At 39.4% G+C, this 21,226-nt stretch overlaps 1 protein-coding gene across 1 annotated transcript in view; it reads right to left on the reverse strand.

The window, feature by feature from the left end:
- Nucleotides 1-21,226, reverse strand: part of LOC144663352 (dynein axonemal heavy chain 2-like) — an 80,367-nt gene that overhangs the window by 27,568 nt on the left and 31,573 nt on the right. Inside the window, exons 32-63 of the mRNA XM_078524257.1 lie at nucleotides 20,860-21,020; nucleotides 20,358-20,414; nucleotides 19,469-19,567; nucleotides 18,528-18,653; nucleotides 18,041-18,151; nucleotides 16,867-17,055; nucleotides 16,029-16,132; nucleotides 14,776-14,965; nucleotides 14,029-14,209; nucleotides 13,382-13,509; nucleotides 12,872-13,024; nucleotides 12,205-12,330; nucleotides 11,577-11,677; nucleotides 11,193-11,310; nucleotides 10,392-10,509; nucleotides 9,669-9,805; nucleotides 9,330-9,470; nucleotides 8,341-8,499; nucleotides 7,410-7,559; nucleotides 6,537-6,628; nucleotides 5,772-5,970; nucleotides 5,556-5,613; nucleotides 5,153-5,319; nucleotides 4,635-4,739; nucleotides 4,126-4,221; nucleotides 3,921-4,013; nucleotides 3,447-3,532; nucleotides 2,825-2,955; nucleotides 2,332-2,481; nucleotides 1,569-1,736; nucleotides 840-1,000; nucleotides 118-257 (exon numbers count right to left, since the gene is read on the reverse strand). Coding sequence (XP_078380383.1) covers nucleotides 118-257; nucleotides 840-1,000; nucleotides 1,569-1,736; nucleotides 2,332-2,481; nucleotides 2,825-2,955; nucleotides 3,447-3,532; nucleotides 3,921-4,013; nucleotides 4,126-4,221; nucleotides 4,635-4,739; nucleotides 5,153-5,319; nucleotides 5,556-5,613; nucleotides 5,772-5,970; nucleotides 6,537-6,628; nucleotides 7,410-7,559; nucleotides 8,341-8,499; nucleotides 9,330-9,470; nucleotides 9,669-9,805; nucleotides 10,392-10,509; nucleotides 11,193-11,310; nucleotides 11,577-11,677; nucleotides 12,205-12,330; nucleotides 12,872-13,024; nucleotides 13,382-13,509; nucleotides 14,029-14,209; nucleotides 14,776-14,965; nucleotides 16,029-16,132; nucleotides 16,867-17,055; nucleotides 18,041-18,151; nucleotides 18,528-18,653; nucleotides 19,469-19,567; nucleotides 20,358-20,414; nucleotides 20,860-21,020 — 4,195 coding nt within the window. The remainder of the gene's footprint in view (nucleotides 1-117; nucleotides 258-839; nucleotides 1,001-1,568; nucleotides 1,737-2,331; nucleotides 2,482-2,824; nucleotides 2,956-3,446; nucleotides 3,533-3,920; nucleotides 4,014-4,125; nucleotides 4,222-4,634; nucleotides 4,740-5,152; nucleotides 5,320-5,555; nucleotides 5,614-5,771; nucleotides 5,971-6,536; nucleotides 6,629-7,409; nucleotides 7,560-8,340; nucleotides 8,500-9,329; nucleotides 9,471-9,668; nucleotides 9,806-10,391; nucleotides 10,510-11,192; nucleotides 11,311-11,576; nucleotides 11,678-12,204; nucleotides 12,331-12,871; nucleotides 13,025-13,381; nucleotides 13,510-14,028; nucleotides 14,210-14,775; nucleotides 14,966-16,028; nucleotides 16,133-16,866; nucleotides 17,056-18,040; nucleotides 18,152-18,527; nucleotides 18,654-19,468; nucleotides 19,568-20,357; nucleotides 20,415-20,859; nucleotides 21,021-21,226) is intronic.

The raw sequence follows: 21,226 nt of genomic DNA on the forward strand, positions 1-21,226 counted from the left end.
TCACTGTGAGAGTACATTGTCTTGCTCGAGGACACAACACAATGATCCCAGCCAGGTTTCAAACCCAGTCCGTTCGAAAATACAACTTTTTTCACAACGCCATTCACGCTAACCTACCTAAACGGATCACCCACTGGACTCATGCAAAGGATTATATGAAGATTACTTCTGACTCGCTCAATAAAGAAATTAAACATAGTCTCTGGAGTGTCAACGATTCCTTCTTTGCGTGCTTCCTCTGTCAGTGTGGAGCGGACCTGTAAAGAGATAGTAACATGATTGCAGTCAATTCTTCTAAATGTACAGATTTCTTGGCTTTCTCTAACCTATGTATAGGCTTGCTTTCGTGTACCTGAAGCTTCGAGAAATTGCACGAACTGTGATATGCTAACGTCCGCGTGGTGTCTTCTAAGTTCTGTTAGTTCTAGTTTCGTGTTTCAAACAACGCATTCTTTTCCGGCAAAATCACACCAGACCTCTGAGGAAAACATAAGTGATTCCCGAGGAACCATACAAGGATTTCTACTTTGATTTTTGTTTTAATTTATAAGGAAATAAAAATTTTTTTTTTTTTTTTAACATACCAATCTCCCTGGAAAAACATATGAGACTCCCAGTAAAAAAACGTTGAGGCCCCCAGGAAGGGATTTTTGCGGGGAAACGGCGACCCTGATCGTAGGTTATTGTATATCAAACGTTTGCTTACAGTCCAAGGAAAACTGATTTGCAGTAAGCTCTGTACGAAAAATGAGTGCAACTTATAAACCCACTAAATTGGGCAGCCTTTAACAAAGTTAACGTAAGACGTGAGCCTTGAAATGAAAGCAAAACACACCAACCTCTTCAAACTCTTCGGGTTTGTAAAGATTTGGTACTTCTCCACTGCTGAGGATGTTACTGATGTCTTCAAGGAAAGATTCTTCCAAGGCTTGAGTGTCATTAAACAGGAACACTGTGGGCTTGTTCTCAACACCGGTGAGGAAGTACAGGCGCTTCAAATCTAAGATAACAAGATTATTAACGTTACGTAGACTTTCTCAAAGTCCTTCGACGCGCGGTTTAGGCTGGCTACGCTCGCATATTATAGAGGGCGACTTGGTGCAAATCTAGACATTACGCTGTGCTTTACGAAGCCACTAAACATACATTTAAAATTATTTCTAAAGTGATCTATAGTCAAGACTTTTTCTCAAATTTAAATGAATCTGCGGTGCGCTGTACAGGTTTCCAAGTCACTGTTGTGAAACTTAACTCGAGTTAATTTTAGAGGGAAGTACTAAAAAGCGGAATTACAAAAAGCAATCAGAACTCCAAGCAAAAAAATCATGAAAACCGGAGGCAAGCACGGAAAGTCGTCATCTTTTATCATCTTTCGCACAGTGAGTCCCAGAAGTCACATAAGTTAAATAACTATTTTTGGCTTTGGTTGTACTAATGGCGAAAAAAAGCCGCATCTTCACTCAACGCATAGCGCACTCTACAAACTTTTGGAATGAATTTTTTCCTTAGTTCAGCAAACACGAAACTGTCTAGATCATTGCTCTTTTTTCGAATTCTGCCATACGTACCTTCCCTGAACTCGTTTTTCCTGTAGTGTTTTGTGACTTCAATCTGGAACACTTTGAAGCCGATGATGTAGGCTGACAGCCGACTAAGACTCTGCCGTCCACTGCCTCCAATACCAATCAACAACATGTTGCCACGCGGCTGAGCAATCACACGGATTATACGAGTCACTGTGTGGAAAGAAACATACAAAATCCCACGATCAGATCTTCGTTGTTTGTTAATTAGCTAAGATTTCTTCTCCATTAAGCCAATGACACAAGGTTCAACATTTGTTGAGCAACAAATGTTACAATTTGTTGAACTGAATAGAGCCAGGCTCTATTCCGTACAACAACGTTCAACATGTTGAATGGCATGTTTTATCACTCAACATCACATAATACACTGTTCAACATTTGTTGAATAGCAGTCGCAACAGTTGCTGCTCAACAAATGTTGAACTGTGTATCATTGACATTACACAAATTTTTTTTTTAGAACACGTCATTAAAGAGGAAAAATAACACTTTTTTACATAACCGCCGCCACTCGCAAGTCAATTCTTGAGCAAAAAAACGATCATTTAGAGCTCACTATGTTTTGAAATCTGTCCACAATGTTATTTTTTTATTGCTTCTTTTTTCGTGGAGAAATGTTATTAAACATCACCGGCATTGAACATCTCATTCATCTATCTTCATAGCATTAATCCCCCCTCTACCCCCCCCCCTCCCCCGAAGTTTTTACGATACACAAGGCGAGAATGAATTGAAGTTTTCTTACCATGTTCAATGGCATCTCTGAACAGCACAAGATCCATAGCAATAACTCCTGGTTCCATGTTATAATCCTCCAGTTGTTCCTCCATGTATTTCTTTAGCGCCTTGAAATCCATCATGTCTTCATACACCGCGCCATCTTTCATGAAGTCACCTGCAGAATGTACTCGATGTAAGCAACACTGAAAAGGACCACTTCGGCATGTCTTTTATGTTAATAAAGTTACTTACTTACGTAGTTCACTACACTGTCATTTAGCGCTATGCCGTTTTTAAAATATCTACAAGCTCTGACAAAATTACTGAAACGTCGTTTGTGACGTGTTGTTAAGGTGTTTGTGGGCATCGTTTGTTACATTTGAAAAACATACAATCTGTTTATGTGGTCCTCGTTTGATTGACTCTAGGAGTACGTAAGCCTACAAAAAGTCACATTTTTTATTGATTGCTAGTTTTGATTCAATTCTCTAGGCCGCTTTTCGCTAACAATAACATACCAAATATTGGTGGCTGCTTGTTGGGGCAGAGATTGTGAAAAGTGAGATCAAACATGGTGCCAAGTTTGTCGCTCAACAATGAGACAAAAGCTTCATGGTCTGCAGCATCAATCAGACGGTCAGAGAATACCCTGAAAAAAATAATAGGAAAACATCATAACGCGATCACCAAGTTTCACATGCAAGTTATACTCCTTTTAGTATGATTTAGGTAATTCTATTTATTTTCGTTAATTTAGAGCTCTAAACTTCAAATTGGCAGAGCAAAAGTTTTTTATCGGCAAAATCACGGCCACATAACAAACAAGGATGATTTTCGAACATTGTAAATGACACTTTCATACAAATTGAGATAAACTTGAAAAACGTCGGCCCGGGTCGACGTTTGTTAAGTTTACCTGAACGCAATACGTTTTAATCTCCTCGAATTTTGCCCATCCATGCCCCTTTTTTGGCCTTTCTGCGTTTCTTTTCGCTATTGTGATACTTCAGTTAATTCTATGTTCAGTTGGTCAGTGCCGAAATTGCCTAAAATTGCGTGACATAGCCCCTATTAAGGAAGCATTCCTTTCAGGCGAATCTATCGATAACTGACCATAACTGCTAAATTAACAGCAGTTACCTGAAACACTCGTGGACCCAGAGTCTGGATATGGCTGTCTTTGTGTCATGGAAGTCCTTATTGGCACGGAGTAAGCCTTGGAATACCTACAGCGACAACACAGATTTGAATTAGAAGGGAGTGTTAACAAGAACAAACTATCTAACTGATGTTGCGAGGGAGTGATTAAAAGAAGACTATGTAAATGCTTCAGGAAAGGAAGGAGTATTCTACATTGTTTCAAGTGGATCGAATTTGGTGTCCCACCCAATTTCGGAAAATAGTTTTATATCCCACCTATGACCAGTAATCTCGTGCAATGTTACCGTAAAAAACTGAGGAAATATTGAACTGGATAAAAAAGACATGCAAAAACTAGTCAAGCTGACTAAAAAGGCCACGATAAGACCACATCTGTCAGTTTACAGTCATATGGCTTACACATAGTATAAATGGGGGTCGCCCCCTCCCCAAGGGATAAATGCTAGTACATACCCTGGATATGTCTCTCAGGTTGAACAAGTAGTGTATCTTGGTTGGCGTCGGCAGCATTTTAGCGATGATGGCGTTGTAGATGTCAATGGTTGCCTAAAAGAGAAACAGTAATGTAAACGTTGGCGCGCAATGGTAAACTTCTGCATAGAGTATTCATATGCATCGAGTGAGTAAGCTACAATTAAGCTACAGTATCTCAAGTCACCTGAGTCATTAGATCACCAAGAGCCTTCACGTCTTCTTCAAAGTCCTGCAGCTTCTGGTTGATCATGGTGCCAAAAATGCGCTTGATTTGACTTTCCTGAAATTAGAAATAAAACGTGCACTCAACATGGGGAAACGCAGGAGTATGTGTGAAGTTTATTGTAAGTAGCAGCCTGTTTATCATTTGCCTCGTCCCCTGGCGCCGGTCGGCCAGCTGGTTAAGGCGGTAAGGCAATTGGTAGGCGGGAAAACAGAGAGCGCGGTAGGTTGATGGTTAGGGAGCAAGCCGTCAGAATCAGGCCCACAATGCCAAGCGAACCGTGCATGACCAAGGAGGAGAACGCCTGGGGAGGAGGCAGGTTTATCATAGTATTGATGAATGAGTACTGTTTACGCGCTAAAGGTGCTATCTATTTTATCTGAGAACAAATGTCAGGATACAATTACCCTTGTGACACTACAGAGGGAGGTTTGTGACACTACAGAGAGAGAAATCTGTATGTTATTTACCTGAGGGAAGGTCATGTTGATCAAGTTGAATCTGCTCTGCAGTCTCTTCGAGATCACCATTCTGCCGCCACCTGGTGGACCCATGGAAGCCAACAGATGCATGCCCTGTTGAGTTGAATAAGACAAGAATATATCGATTACAAAAGAAACAATGTGTCAATTAGCGTAAGAACACCTTATTCAACAATTTAGTGAAACTTCATAACGCCTTTAAGGTGCATAAATATCCAAAGTCTTTTACATGACGCTCACTTGTATACCTTAACCAAGCCTTAAACCAAACCTGACATGACATGGAATGTCGTGACGTGACGTGCCATGACATGACACGACATAACGTGACGTGACGTGACATGAGATTTATTCAAGATTACTTAACCGTTTCAGACCAAAAGTTATCTCGCATAGCTGCCATTTTCGAGTGCTGTAGGTTAGAACGAGAAAATTGCTAAGGAGAAATAATACAGTCAGTCTTAGCAAACGTCTACCATGCTGGCGTGCTACTTGGACGTACTAACCTTGATGTACTTGACTGTCTGTTTGAGTCTATCATACCAGAAGCCATAGTCCAACCAGAGTCTGATGAGCTCCAGAGGGGGCTGGGAACCAAATGTGTCTTTAGCTGGCATGTTGAAGTCATCCATGAAGTTGATCAGCTGCTTACCGCCGATTGGTACATAAACACCTTGATAAAACACATCAAGATACAGTTATCACACTGTAATTTCCCTCAAAACTGCTCCATAAAGTTTGGTATAACAGTCGTGAGAATTTCAAAATCTTTTTTCGGGAGGGGTGTGGGCTTATTATTATTATGCTTATTATGGAGCTACAGTAGCTGATATCGGTAAAATACTTTTTGACATAACAAGGCCCTACAAGAAGTGAACTGATTGAAGCTAGAAGATTGGGAACATTTACCTTTTGTTCGTTTCTCCACCTTGCTCTCGATGATTTCTTGAACATTGTTGGAAGACGTCTGAAGAAAAAAAGGAATGTCAACAAAAACTACCTTAACGTGAGACTATGTTTATACTTCTTCGCAGACGCTTGGAGTGTTACACAAGAGTAAGGATTGCCTAACGAGGCAAAAATCCTGAACAGGAAGAAAGGTGTAAGAATCATTTTTTGACGCACCTGTGCAGACATGTTAATGACCAACAGACTGTAGATCTTAGGGTCCAGTCTCTGTAACACCTTCTGCGCCAAGGACGTCTTTCCAGTCCCCACAGGACCTGTCAGAAGGACAGGTCGCTTAGCCTGGAGCAGACTGTACACCAAGAAGTCGTATCGTACAGTGTCCACTGTGGGTACCATGATCTTGTAAAATGGCATGCTATAACCAAAACAAACGATATTACAATCAATTTTGAAAATCAAAAAGTAGTACAGTTTAAGTGATATGTATCAAAGGCAAAAGTAGATACCCAGATTAAAGGAGCAATTTACTCTTCGGAAACAAACAAATACCTGAGCGCCACACACACAAAGTTAATATCTGCCAAGAATTTGGCCAGTAGTGAATTAGTTTAGTAAAAGTATACAGATACTTTGTCATGTACAAGGGACGTAAAAAGAAAAGAAAAATAAAGGGGATGAAAGAAAAACGTACATGAAGTTATGAGGGGGAAGCTAAATTCCCATTCTGTGGTTACTTTCCAGTTCAAAATTGTGAAAATGTTGTTGAGTGGTTTAAAGACACAACAATCCTTAGCACTATACATCCTTATATTCTTGAGTCATTACATGATATACTGGAAATATAACGGAAACAAAATGGCACGGGAAATAACGGAATGCTTGAGATAAAGCATCACTTTCTAACAAAGAGGGGGTGGGGTTTTAAAATTGAAAACAAAGCAAAGATCAAGAAAGGAATGCTGAGAACATTTGTACACGTACTTCGGTGTGTATCGCCATCCACTTCTGAGTTTATCTTCCCACAAAGCCCAAGCCTTCTGTTTGGTGTCCACATGATACTCATACACAGTATCCTTTGAAACAAAAAAAAGATGGAGTATCAGCTATCTTAGTAGTAGATAAAATATGAGCGGGAGATTTGTATGGGCGTTTACAATGGCGAGCCGATAGGCGAGCCATTGTAAACGGCCATACAGATCGGACGCGAATATTTTATTCTACTTGTGAAATGAAAACAATAAATTGAATGCAAAGTATTGTTATGCGAATCAGTAGAGATCTGTATCAAAAGTTAATGAATACTAATTAGCTGAGCAGGAGTCTGTATCAAAAGTTAATTCTATTGTTTGATTTGTATTGGGGTTTATAATTGTGTACATGTGATCTGAATACAGTGCTAGAATTGGTTTGCACCCTTATGAATAGTTAATGAATTTTACAACTATAAATATAGGTGTAATAACTCAACAGGGATGCTTATTACTGTAAAAGGTATTCATATCTCTGAAAATTTTTAGGGCTCTTGGCGTTTGCTCTGATTTCCAACACAATGGCAGTGATAATTATTTCTTCATTTCAAACCCCATCCCAGTTCATATGTCTGGATTAATCGAAACCTGGTCAATAAACAGTGACGTCAGTGTTCTCGGACATGTACGTTTCTGCGCCAACAAGAAAGGAAAAAAATAGCAACAGCGCCAAAAGGTAGAGAAGAGAGAGGAGAAGAGAAAAAGAAACTTTCATTCCCTTTTTTTTGTCCTTAGAAGGAGTGTGCTTCTTTGCAATAATTGCAAACACAGTATATCTAACTCCAATTCTCTTCTTCACATGTTCAACAATTCAATTTATTTTTACCTTTGCAGGGAATTGGCCTTCAATTTCTCGCAGGAAATTGTCCATTTTCTTTCTGCTGTCTTCATCTACTGACGCACAAATGGACCAGATTAACGAGAACAAGAACCACAGCTCGATCATGCGAGGATAACTGTCTTCATGTGGATGAACCTATAGAATTAGAAACAGTGATAAAAATATAAGTAACAATGGCTAAAATTGTAAAAGAGCAGCCGGAAACAACTTTGTAACTCCACGAAAGACCAAACTTGCTATGAGAAATAAACTAGTAGATGACAAAGTGAATATATGAAAGTCATATACATGTATGTAAACTGTGGATAATTTATATCTTCACTTTGTCATCCACATTAGGACCCACAAGTGACCTGCTCCCAACGTATCAAGGCTTTATAGCTTAGTTGGTAGAGCAACGCACGGGTATCGCGGAGGTCCTGGGTTTCAAACCCTGTTATAGCCTGGAATTTTTTTCAGGCTAAAAATTGCAATTGCTTAAATTGCTAACACTGCGAGGATCATTTCATAAACTAGTAGATAAGTTTCCGAAATGCATATTGAAAACTGATATTTCATGTGTTTTGTTTTGTTCAGTTTTTTTTTTTTTTTTTTGGGGGGGGGGGGGGGGGAGGGAGGTTGTTTGTTTGTTTGTTTGTTTTTCAAATTAACACTTGGCTAGTGACCGAGTGACATTCACATGGTTCCCTACTATTTTTACTGTTGGTAACTTTCACAGGGCTAAAGAACATCATTCGTTATACTGGGGACTTCGTTATATAGAGATTCGTTAAATCGAGGTTCCACTGTACTGGAACAAAGAATGCCGTTTGTTATACCAGGGACGTCGTTATAATGAAGTGCGTTATATTGGGGTTCCATTTTAATAGAAAAATTTCTCTTCAACTGTGAGTTGAAAATAAAGGTTGTCACTAACCCCATTCTCCTCTGTTGCTAGCGCGTCAAACAAAACACACAGGGACACCACAGAGTTCAGTTCTGAGGTAGGTACAAGTTCCTTGCAGTGATGGCTTCGGAAATCCAGTACCTTGGGTACGAACTTCTCAAACAACCTCTGAAGGTGCTCCACGGATTGCTGTACAAAAGTAAAACATTAAAGATCAAAATAGTGCCGAGACAAGGATCCGTGAACTTGGGCTATCACTTTTTCGTTTCTGCCAGCCATTGGCTAGTGAGATTTACGTAAACAGACGGAACTTTACTTAGGGCGCTTTCGATTAGTCGGAACTGGCCAGCCACACCGCTATATTGGAGACCAGAATTCTGTTGTTGTTAGTCAGATTTGTCCTGTCAAATCAGTCAAACCGTAAATATTATATACTGTTGTGGTGGATTTGTGGGAAAATCTCGTGGAAACTGCCCATTTCGCATTCAAAACCACCGGACCGGACCGGCCGGCCAGTTCTGACAAATGGAAAGCGCCCTTAGTGCCTGAACGTTAAGCGCCGACCGTTTAGCTCAGTTAAGTTAGTAGAGCTCCAGACCGGACCAAGATTCGGGGTCTTAAAATAACTGAGGAGAATATGCTGCCTTTGCAATAACATCTGCAAATGGTTAGATATTCTAGTCTTCTCGGATACGGACGGTAAACCATAGGCCCCGTCTCCTGCATCTTCAGTGTTTAAAAGTCAGAAAGGGGACGTAAAAAACCCCACACACTTATCGTAAAGAGTAGGGCACGAAGTTCCCGGTGTTGTGGTCTGGTCTTTGCCGGTTTTTTCGTTGTACTGTTAGAATGCTCGGAGATATTAGTTACGTTAAAGCCACTCTACAATCCGTGGGTAAATAAAGTATTCACTTTATGTATTCCCATTTTCTTACAGTATCCAACGCAATGACTACTGCTGGGACTGAGAATTGTCACGCTACAAATCTTTGCCTCCTTATCCTTAGTGACAAACATACCTTGTCGTGTCTCTTTTCAAGCCAACAATCCACATAAGGCTGCCAGCCGAGATCTTTGTAGTCAGTGAACACCATACCACATCGACTGACTGTGGCTGGTGATGCTACAGCAAGGTCTTCTACCTCAAACAGTAACGAAACCTTGAAAATGAAAAGATCACAAATAAATACAACGCATCAAAAAATTGTTAACAGTTCGTCTGCAGTGATTGGCTGGTTGAGGTAGTCATGAATGTTGGTGACTGAGACTGTAGAGAAAAGGAAAATAAGCTATGATCCCAGAACATGCTCATGCAATTGAAAACTGCTCTTGTGGCACAGAATGGTTTGCAGTCTAACCTGATCAGGCATGGCGATACGTTCACCGTTGATGAGTGTTAGCACTTTGTTGTCGTCCATAACAGAGTTCATTGATTCAATCCACAGCGTGTCCACAGGAGCATCAAATAGAATCCACTTCTCATCTGGACGCTCATCTAATAAGAGAGACATTAAATAAGACACTGTCAATAGTGTAAATCCATAAGTTTTGAAGTGTCGTTGTGTAAAAATAGAGCATTGTACAGTAAAACGTAGTTAGGTGAAAAATAGCAAGAATGTATATGTTGTGGTAAATTTTACCCTTAGTACAATTTGGTATGTTTTATATTCATTATTATATATTACCAAAGAACGAACAATGGAAAACGAAATTGTATCAAGGGTAAAATTGAACCACAACATTTGTAGTGGCAGAGCTGTGCTTTAGCAGAGCCCGGGTGCCACAGGCGACCCACTTTTGTCTTTGGGCGACTTGTATAACTTTGCTATCATGAAAGCTTTTAAGAGCTGGGCACCCAGGATTTCTTACAGAAGAGCCTTCGGGCACCCTGCAATTATTCTAAGAGCGCAGCTTTGAGTGGTAATAGTCAGAACGCATTATAATAGTAAAACTTTGCAAACAGCAATAAGGACGAATAAAAACAGCATTTCGCAACCTTTATCCTGCGGCAAAGATATATGCAGACCTGTTGCTGTTGCTGTAAAACTTGCAACATCGCGGTTGATATCAAGCTTATTTACCTGAGCATGTGAGTCTCATAACACTAGACAATACCCCATCGGTCCACTCGTTTGTGTTCAGATCAAACTCTCCATACAGTTCACCAAGAGATAAAGCCTTGGGGTTGATGGGAAACTCCTACAAGCAAAGACAAATTTAAAATAAACCGCACGCAATGCAGGCAGAAGCGATGACGTTTCACAAGGGGGTCTTTAATAATTATTTTTTCAGGAAATTTAAAAAGTAGCTGACAACTTCTGTGTTGAATGATTGTTTAAAAAAGATGCGTTATCTTGTAGCGTGTCATCCGATTTTGGCTGTCTTGTAATTGTTTGCAACGACCCTTTTTTAAAAGAATGTAATATTTTACTAAAATTAAAAGAACTTATCAAATATAATGGGTCTCTTTCGTTTATACTTTGAATTAGTCCTTTGTAACTGCCCTGGAGTGTTTTGCTTTGAGTTCTATGACGCGATTTCTTGTTCACGCAACGTTTATTCCTGTAGTTAGTACGTGTAATGGTTGCCACTATTGTTAAGAAGCAGAGGATCTATTGTGTGAAACAACTGATTTTAAAAGCGATAATCTTTTCCACTTTTTGCTGCTATTAAATGTTATTTCCTCCTTGTCCTGTAAAATTTGAAATTTAGGCATTGTTTCAAACAATCAAACGTCAACTTGTTGTTAGAGTGGAGGTTCCCTTTAAATACTCTGACTCAGGTATTACATGCACTTGTAGACAATCAATATCCTCAGATAAAAAGTGAAAATGTATCTCTTTAGAAAGGACTTGTTTTACAGGACAGTTACGTATTCTTACCCTAACAATGTTGAAGCTGGACTCTCCATCTCTCTTCATTCTTGTCATGGACGCCTGCAGAATTTTCCAGCACACACTTTTCCCTGAACCAGTTTGACCCACTAACATGGTGGAGTGTCTAGAAAAATAACATTCCGTTAACACGTTCTCAGAGATACTTTTAAAGAGTTATGGCGTGGGAATCGTGAATTCAAGATTTTGGATTTTGGCCTTCCAAAATCTTGGATTACGGATTTTGAGAGTTGTTAACTCTAACTCTTAAATAATTCTATTGCTAGTTGACCTCTGGTTCAGTAGACGTTCATAAAGCATTGGCAAACATATCAGACAAGCGTTGACAAGCAAGCGTTGGTCAGATCAGATTCTCTACATTTAAAGGCATACCTAGAATTCTTGGTCTCATACAACTGAATCACTTTCAGTATGGTAGACGGGTGTGGTTTGAGACCGGCTTCCCTGATGTCCTTTTCAATTGCAGTGCGTAGCTAAATGAAAAAAGAGGAGAAAAAACACGTTAGTACCACAATTTGCACATTAACTATTCAGAGGTCTTTCTTTACCAAAAACCAAAATAACCTACAGTACAAATATTTAACAGCTGTTGGATGACGAGCAGATCAATATTTGCTGAGGCTAATAATTGATTTCAAAAAAACAAAACCCGATCAATAATTTGTCAGTTTTTGGCCTAGTGGTTTTTCAAATTGCTTTTAGGCAACTCTAGAAAACGGGCTGCCATTTTTTGTCAGAATTGGACACAGTTAAGCATCACTGGGCAGAATATTATTTTCAGCAAAAACACTGTCGCACAGTAATGCACATTATTACAGCACTCCATTATTACAGACATTTATTTGCAGATCATGCAGTAGGCTCTCGGCCAATGAAAACGAAGGAAAACTGCATCGAATGGTAACGCGAGATATTTGTAGTTAGCACAGTGAATACTAAGGAATAAAAACGTTAGCATCAGTGCAATAATGTAACAGTAGAAATGACTGGTTTGGCTCACCTTGCCATAGTCAATAGTCGGCGTCTCGACTCCGGGAAACAGATCAGACACGATGCCATTAAACAGTGGCAGATCCTGTGACGTCAGCTTCGCAATGTTCATGTCCTTCATGGACAACAGCAGAATCTGACGGATAGAAAAATAGCAGCAAATAAGTACGCTTGCTAACAGAAACTCCCAACACCAAGCTTTTCAGCTACTTTAGGACTATGCTAGGCTCGATTTCCGCCGCTCTCTCGAGTCTGGTCTTTGCTCATTCCCCGAACAGCGGCTGGTAATCGAGCCTAGGACTATGCCAAATCCTTCAGATTATAATTTCTTTGAAAAATTTGGCTGGATCAATCAATAATACTGAAAATCTTGGATTTCAATAAAGTTTCATTGCAATTATGGTCCAACTTCGGGCTGTTGTAGCAAAAATGCAGGTTTTTCTATCAACTTCTACCCTGAAGGAACTAGTCCAAAATTGATCTGCAGGGATTTGCAAAAGCAATAAATCTTTCCTTGTTTTTTATATTCCAAAATTAGTTCTTTATTCCTATACATAGTCGTGCGTGACTGACCTCAGTCACACATCTACAAGAACAGAATGTAAGTTCCGATTAGTTAGGACCTAAGATGTGATTGTTAAAACTCGCATTCTTTTTTACGTTTCTGTCTCTCTTACCTCTTCATCAGACATGTCAGGATTCGCCCTCTTCTTTTTCCCAGCATATCTCAACACAGACGTGAGAGCTCGCAGACCAAAGTCATAGTGATCCTGCTTTGACAGCTGCTGAACCGCCAAGGAATACAGAGTGTGTACCTTTCTTGCAAGCACCTAACAAAAACAAACATCTCCTTTAATACATCCCGGATAATCTCTACAACAGGGCTGCAAATAACAGTCGCTCATCGGACATTGACCAAAATTTTCTCATGTCCGACGAAATCTCAAGTGTGGTCGGACATAATGTCCGGACAATTTTTTGATAGTGAATCATTTTACGGCAACGATGAATAAAAATCTTTCTGACCACAATTTTGTTTTGTCCAACCAAGATGGTGTCTTAGTAGGACATATGCACCTTGGGCTAGTAAAGAAACCCTTTAGGGCCGAGTTGCGTTAGCTAGTGTCGGTGATTCAACGTGGGATTCAAAAACGTTGATGTGGTATGATCTTTGTGCTAAGACAGACCTTTGTGTTATTAAATCCTTCAGCAAACAGGATAATTTCTGCAATCATAGCTGAGTCTGGCACAACCATAGAAATGGGTCTAAACATGCTCTTCAAGTTGTCTGGCAATTCAGTTCTGCCAGCATATCCTGTAAGACGGAAAACAACCTTTTAATTCATCACATTTACATCTAATTGCTGTAGTAACAAAAACAAATTTAAGCTGTGCACTATATTGTGGAAAACGAATTGTTAAAAACGGCAATTGAGTGGATAACACTAAATGAAAAAGGGAAGAAAGAAAAGGAATTGAGAAAGGGGAGAAAGGACATAGAAAATGTTAAGGAAATGGGGAGGTACACGCCAAGTAGTTTGTGAAAAAGTAAAAGGAGGCTATATGTGACAAACGAGGAAGGAGTAGGGCAGATCAAGCTCATAGAAGCATTCAAAGAAGTTTAGATTCTTGTCTTAGTCAAACAGCAAATAAAGTAAACAAAGGTAGTGGAAAAGCTGTTGTACTACAGGCTGCAGTAAAAGTATGTAGCAACCTCGTCACCGGAAAACACAAATTCCATCAAATCTAACCGTAAGAAAGAAAAAGCATGTAAAAGTATGAGTACTGTAGTGGACAGGAATTAACTAGTGTATAAATAACAATTTCATTTTACCAGGATTCATTGTGATAAAGATGCCACATGACCAGACCAGGTTGATCTCCCGTCCTTCAAACACAAATCTTGTAGCACCCGCTGACAGAGCGGACAAAATGGACAGAATCTGCTGTGCCACTACAGACAATACTTCAATATTGATACGGTTGAACTCATCAAAGCAGCCCCAAGCTCCAGTCTACAGATACAAGGACAAAAAACAGAGAGGTAAATACCATAAACTTCCACATTAAAGGCACTAGAGGGATTTAGAGTTTGGCAAATGCTGTGACATGTTTGTGGGTAGCACACTTTTCTCTCATAGTGACGCGGTGAACTGTTAGGGCAACCAACTCCCCAGACGGTGCAAGCAGAAACAATCCTAGACACTTTATGCTACAGAAACCTGGAAACGCTTTGAAGGTTTGGGCGACATTGGCCAAAGGGAATGAATCAAGGAAAGAACATAGTATGGTTATTCTGGGGAAACGTTTTTACTTGTAATATGGCTGGGTATTTTTACGAGTCACTTTTATTTCTTATTTAATTTCTTATTTAGATTTAACGACAGGAAAATGGGGAAGAAATGATGAGTTAAAATAATTTCCACTGAAAGTAACATCCTTGTTATACGATTATTTCCTGACCCCAACCTGGTCTTTGAATCAAGTGTGTGTTGCACAATCACGGGACCATGACCCATGCGATACGCTTGCACATTTACAGCGACACTCGAGTCAATTGTATAACTGCAATGAACCGTACCTGTGCCAAACCACTGTACATGCGTCCCATGGACTTGTAGTCCAAACCCTCTGAACAATTCACCACGATGACGTAATTGCCTAGTGCTTTCCCGAGATCCTTGACGGTCTCAGTCTTGCCTGTACCAGCAGGTCCCTTGGGGCTGCCACCTCGGTGAAGGTGAAGTGCTGTTGTCAGAGTCATGTAACATCTGTATACGACAAACATGGATTGCATTAAAATATACTACAGCTCATGCTGATAGCCTATACAGATGTTTGTTTGGCTTGGCAACCGATAAGCCAAAACAATGTACCGTATTTTCTCGATTAAACGCCGGACCCCGATTAAACGCCGGCCTCGTATAAACGCCGGGTCAAAATTGTTAGTTTTTAAATAAACGCCGGGGGCTTTTATTTGAGGTCAAGCTAACAAGTAAATATATTCTGTTTGTCACAAATCTCGATTGCAACATAAACTATTCAATCCGTAATAGTGCACCTTTGGGAAATAATCACCTTTGGATACCCAGGGACACTTTTTCGGGTCAGAACGAAGAGAAAAATCGTCCCGCCTTGACAAACTGCCCCTTGGTCTCGAAGATCGGTAACAATAAATAAATCTGAAAAATTGACAGAAAATTGCAGTCCTTTAATAAACGCCGGGCCCCGATTAAACGCCGGCTTCAAATAAACGCCGGGTTCACGAAGCCAAGTTTGAAATAAACGCCGGGGCGTTTATTTGAGAAAATACGGTATGCAGACAAACAAATTTGAAATGTACATGTTGTTTATAGTGGTCAATGCACTTAGCTACACCACGTTTGTTCTTAGGCATGCCACTTTACTAAAACGAAAAAAAAAATTCAAATAAACATAACAAGTTTAAAAATCCCAACTGGTAGGAGGCAGAACAGTTGGCTATTCACAAGCAAAGAAACAACACCACCTAGTGGTTAGAGCGGGACTTGAACCAGGGACCTCAGACATCAATTTTCAAAATTCCCTGACTTTTCCGTGATAAAGATAAAATTTCCCTGACCAAATATATACAAAATGTCATATATAGTAGCAGCCTTCAGCCTCCACTTTTAAGAAAAAAACATCGCGATTTGTTTATTCAAGCATTAATTATATGAAATCAGCGGGTGTTATATTCCAGTTTTCTCTGGCCTTGATGAATTTTATTTTTCCTTTACCGTTTCCTAACCTGTGGCAACCCTGACTCAGTCAGGCTGCCTCCTAATAAAGCTTGCAATCACGAGGAATACAAACCTGTCCGTGAGAGGGGTGATAACAAGTCGGCCAGAATTCCCTAAATACTCATAGCCATATTGAAACTGAGTGTTCGTTTGTCGCACAACACAGTCATCAATATCCTAAAACAAAAACAAAAGAAAATTAATAAATCAGGAATGACAGGCACTAGGCTAAATTTTTTGGTAAGTTGAGTTTTACATTGTTTGCAGGAGAGTTAAGCTGAAAGTTGTCACAATTTCTTAATTACGTTTTTATCGTCTTATATGGTTTCGTATTCTGTTGTTCGTTGATCTTTGTTGCATTTTAGGCTTTCTACAATAACGAAAACAAAGGCTTTATTCAAAGAGGTTAATACTAACAAAATGATAAATCTGTGGCCGTAAAGTTATTTTATGTTTTCTTGTTACTTTGCCTTTGTCATTAAAGGGACTACTGTGTCACGGATTTTAAAAGATTTTTGAACAGCCAAAATTTATATTTTTGTCATAAAAATCTTGAAAATAATGGTCCATTTTTATTACCAGTTGCTATTTTAGAGCACTGAAACTGTTTAAAAGCGCGTTTAACTGCGGATGTCGCGGATGGAAATGGATTGCAATTTGAAAACGTTGGTCAATGTTTTCAAGTTGTTTCCGCACGCCTTCAAAAAATCGATATTTATAGCCGAAGTTTAATTTTATCCCCAGATAAAGGTTGTACCTTCAGTTAAATGTTCAAAGATAATGTTTTTGATGGGTAAAGTTGCCTACCACTTATTTCAGATTAATTTAGACCAAAAATCTGCAAAGCAAAAATATGTACTGAGGTCAGTTCATTTTGCAAACACAAGACGTGATATTATAATAACACAAACCTTGTCCCAATACAGTCTCAACTGACTAAGCCATTCAAAAGCCGTAACATCACCGCAGCCAGACTTGATCATCTTTTCAATCACATCCCTAGCATGTACCTCAATAGTAACCAGAGCTACAATCTTCTGTCGCTGGATCTTGGTTAAGTTACCACGAATCATCTCCGAAAATTTGTTCAGCATGGAGATCTGTGTAAAAAATGTTGGGATTGATTATTTTGAATGAATGATCATTATGCTTAGTGAGCCGCGTGTTATCAAGTTAAAGAGTTAAAAATTCCGATTATAAGCCCTGGGCTTATACAACTTCGTGAGGGGTTTTGGGTGGGCTTATAAACAGAGGGGCTTATATCGGGGGGTGGGGGCGGGGTCTTATAAGCGTACTGAAAAAACAACGTTTCGTAACAAGCCATGGCAGTGTTTTTCGAAATACGTTTTTAAGTTAAAAAATCATAATAAAGCAACATTTAGCCCTTTTCAGTACTGTCATCAAGCAAGGAAGGCTTTTAACCGGAATTTTACGGTATATCACAATACATTTAAGCCATTATTCTCATGTACAAAATTACTTTTCTGTTGAACGAAACCAAAATAGTTTTCTAAGGCAGAAAACGCCATAAATGTAGTAGTAAACTGAAGATAAGCAAAGATTGGCCGTTTTCACACTAAAAGACGGACAAATCGTCCGACGATTTGTTCGTCTATTGTTAATTTAAGACGGCTTTTTCGACTTATCCGTTTAGACGACCAAGTCGTCTTTGAAAAATCGTCTTCCCAGACGGTCAAATTGACGGACAAATTCAGACGACTTACACGTCCAACATCATGTCCATCCTGTTTTCACACTAAGACGATCTGTCCGTCTCAGACGATTTGTCCGTCTCTAGTGTGAAAACGGCCATGGCTACAAGAGAGGAGGAGGAGGAGGAGGAGGAGGACGACGACGACGACGACGAAGGAGGAGAAGGAGGAAGGAAGGAAAAGGATGACGAGGATGGTAACAACACTGACAATGTTACATTGTCATTGAAATTGCCATTGTCGTTAAACTCTTGCTTGTTGACCATAACAACAAATAGGAGGACAAGGACAAAGAATATGGGAAAAATGAGTACAGCAAGTAGGGAAAAAAAAAACTGAGTAGAAAGAAGAAACGACAATAAAACAGACTTGCCTGTTTCTTTTTCAGACTCTTCAGAGCTTTCTTGTCGCCTCTTTCCTTTGTGCTGGCCAGTGCTTTGGTACAATCACTAGTCCACTGCATCTGACTTGATGTGATTGTCAACTGCAATGAATTTTAAAAGTAGTTGTGTTTGTCTTGCTTTTGCCAAGTTCTGTGCAACATGGTAAAATTTACGAACATCTTTCATTATTTATCATCATACAGCACGCGTTCACGCCGCTTTTGACATTGCCGATCCTAGCAGTATGCAGGACGCGTGTCACATATGAACCTAACAAATGGCCTTGCTCACCATGAGTCTCTCGTAGCTGAGTGGATAGAGCACCCGCCAGGGTTCGGTGTTTGGGAGGACATGAGTTCGATTCCTATCGGGAACTCAGATTTTTTCCTTTGCCCCACTCTCGTGGCATTATGAACAAAACATCTTTCTCATGCTCTTATCAGTTATGACAAAAAAGATCAAGAGTTCACTAATTACCTGTCCTGCCCATTCTTTCACCCATTTGTCACGTTTACTGGTGCTCTTCTTTAGTGCGAGCCTGCACTGTTTCAGCAGTTCCTTCAGTGTCCAGCGCATGCTCCGTTCAACGTCACACAGCCATGCCTACGTAATGCACAAGAACAAGTTTAAGTCATTCAACTTGCAACATGAATGATAAATTTTCAATAACTTCAGCAGTGTCAGAGAGAACAGAACAACTTTTTTTTTAGTTTGATGTACAGTTTAAGATAGAAGGTAGCAGCTACGTATGCTACCTCTAAAATATATGTGTAAGTCAGAGTTCTTATGCCGTGTCACATTTTTAATCCATCTACTACACTGAGCAATCTTCACTTGAGTGTCTAAAGTTATTCGCATTTTCTTTTCTTTTGCACTACTACACTTAACGATTGGTTTTAAAACTTCCACCGCTTTCTCATCCAATCACAAGTAAAACCAAAACCAATTTTGATTCATTTGTGCATGTTTTCCCGCGCATGTATTCAAGCGCCGGCTACATGTATTCAAGTTTGATTAGTTCACTGGATTGTTTGCGTCCTTTGTGATTGGCCAAAGTGATTACTTTGGCTTTGGTTTCACGAAACTCAATTGAAAATTGCTCTAAATATGTGCAACACTTTAGGTACTACATTAAACTGACAAAGCGACAAAACTAACTTAAAAGCGACAAAAAGCGCCTACTTTTGCTGAAAACATTTAGCAACAATTATAAAATGGCTGTCTGACAAAGCTAAGGGTAAAATACAATCCAACGTTAACTCACGCCCCTTAGACCTTACAAGAACAGAAACCTTCCGTCCGGCACAAACCTTTGAGACTTCTTTGGAGTTATCCTTTAACAGATATCTCGTGTGAAAAAGAAAAGATCACCTCAAACTTCAAGACAACAGAAAGAGGCATAACTAATCAATCTATACCTCGACTGGCCCTTCCAAGAGAACAGAATGTCCAAACTCCACAAACTCTCCTTCAGCTGAGTACATGCCAACGGCCTCTGTCTTCTGTGTGATACCCATCTGTTAAAACAAGAAAAAAAAAAACATTGTTAAAATTGAAACGCTATCGACATATTTACTTACCGCCATCTAGCATCTATTCAACCCATGTCTTGCTCCTTGGAAACGCAATTTGCATGGATATACAAATGTTTTGTATTGCAGTGCATTGTATTGGATTGTCTAGCCTCGCAGTTCAGTCGGTACAGCAACAGAACATCAACAGACCGTTTCATTATGATGTCATGCGCGCGCGTGACATAGCAAAGATCGCGCGCGCTAGAGTTGCGTATTACGTGATTTGTATTACCTTCGAAATGTTTCAATTACATTATTTGTACAAGATCATATACCGGCAAGGTACGATGGCATTGTTGAATGAAATTGCCTTTCCTCTTCATTTAAAACTGTTAAAAATGTACATAAATTTAAATCTTACTTTTGCGCTAAAAGTGGCTTTCGTCACGTAAATGAATTCGTCATTTCTTTAAGCAATTTTGTCCCTAGCGCACATCTGATTAGAAAAACTGCGCAAAATAAAACATGAGCAAGATAAACATAATAGTCAAAGTTCAAGAGACAGAAGTCAAACACCAAACAACTTAAATTGCGAACAACTTAGGTAATGACGAGCTCCACAAAAGAAAAATCGCTTTCAAGTGCTTGAAAGGTTTCCGCTTAAATTCTTTTTTCTGCTCTTCCAGTAGTTTTCGTCTCTCAGTACGTTAAAAAAAGATAGCCTTTTCTTTGAATTTCTTACTACAGGGTCAATTCTTAGTAGGATAACCTGGGTTTGATATTGTTTTGTTACCTTTGCCATCTTTAGAGACTTGATGTTGTCAAAGCACTTCTTCAAGTGAGGTTGAACCTTTAAAATAAAATGTTAGAAAATATCTTTATTTCATTTTGAATGCTTCACTGATGCTTAACAGAGGGTTGTGCTCATTAATTAATACAAGCTTTTTGCCTGAGAGAGTACAGTTGACAGAATTTGTTATTGGTAAATTTTAAAAAATATCGATGATACGTTACCAGGATTCATAGTAAAACTGAATAAAACGTTCCCTGGTAAAAAAAATATTAAAAACTATGAGCTTTCGGCAGCCAGCCTGCTATCTTCAACGGATAAAAATAAGTGACAGTTTTGTTACAAGTGTGAAAAGATTCTCTGCTTGACACTGAGTATTTAGAAAAGGCAGGAATGCTCCGCATTAAGTGTGGCATCGAGTTATTGCTTGTTGATTAACAACAGAACAAGCTTAACCAGTTTTTAAATGTATATTATTTCCAAATAATGTTTCAATAGTACTTACAGCTTCAGGGTTTTTGGACTGTCCAAGTATTTCCAGAAGATCATCATTAGAGAGAAAATAGAAGCGAGGGAAAATCTGCCTCTTTGTCTCCAAATACATATCGAGTGACTTTTGAATCTCTTCCAGTTTCAAATTCATGTCATTGAGTGTATCCAGCAGACCTAAACATCAAAGGTTACCAGTGAAATGACAGTGATTTACAGATTTATAGTTCACTGGAGACTTCCTGAAGTTTAGTTTTGTCAGGGCTTATGCTGTTCCACTACTTCTACAAAACCGTTAATGAAAACTATTTCATAACCCAAAACAATGATCTTGCTACTACTCCTACAGAAAACTACCTTAATGCAGTCAACACAGGACTTCT

Source organism: Oculina patagonica, chromosome 8 (genome assembly GCF_052425735.1).
Source record: "Oculina patagonica isolate OP01 chromosome 8, crgOcupat, whole genome shotgun sequence".
NCBI lineage: Eukaryota > Metazoa > Cnidaria > Anthozoa > Scleractinia > Oculinidae > Oculina > Oculina patagonica.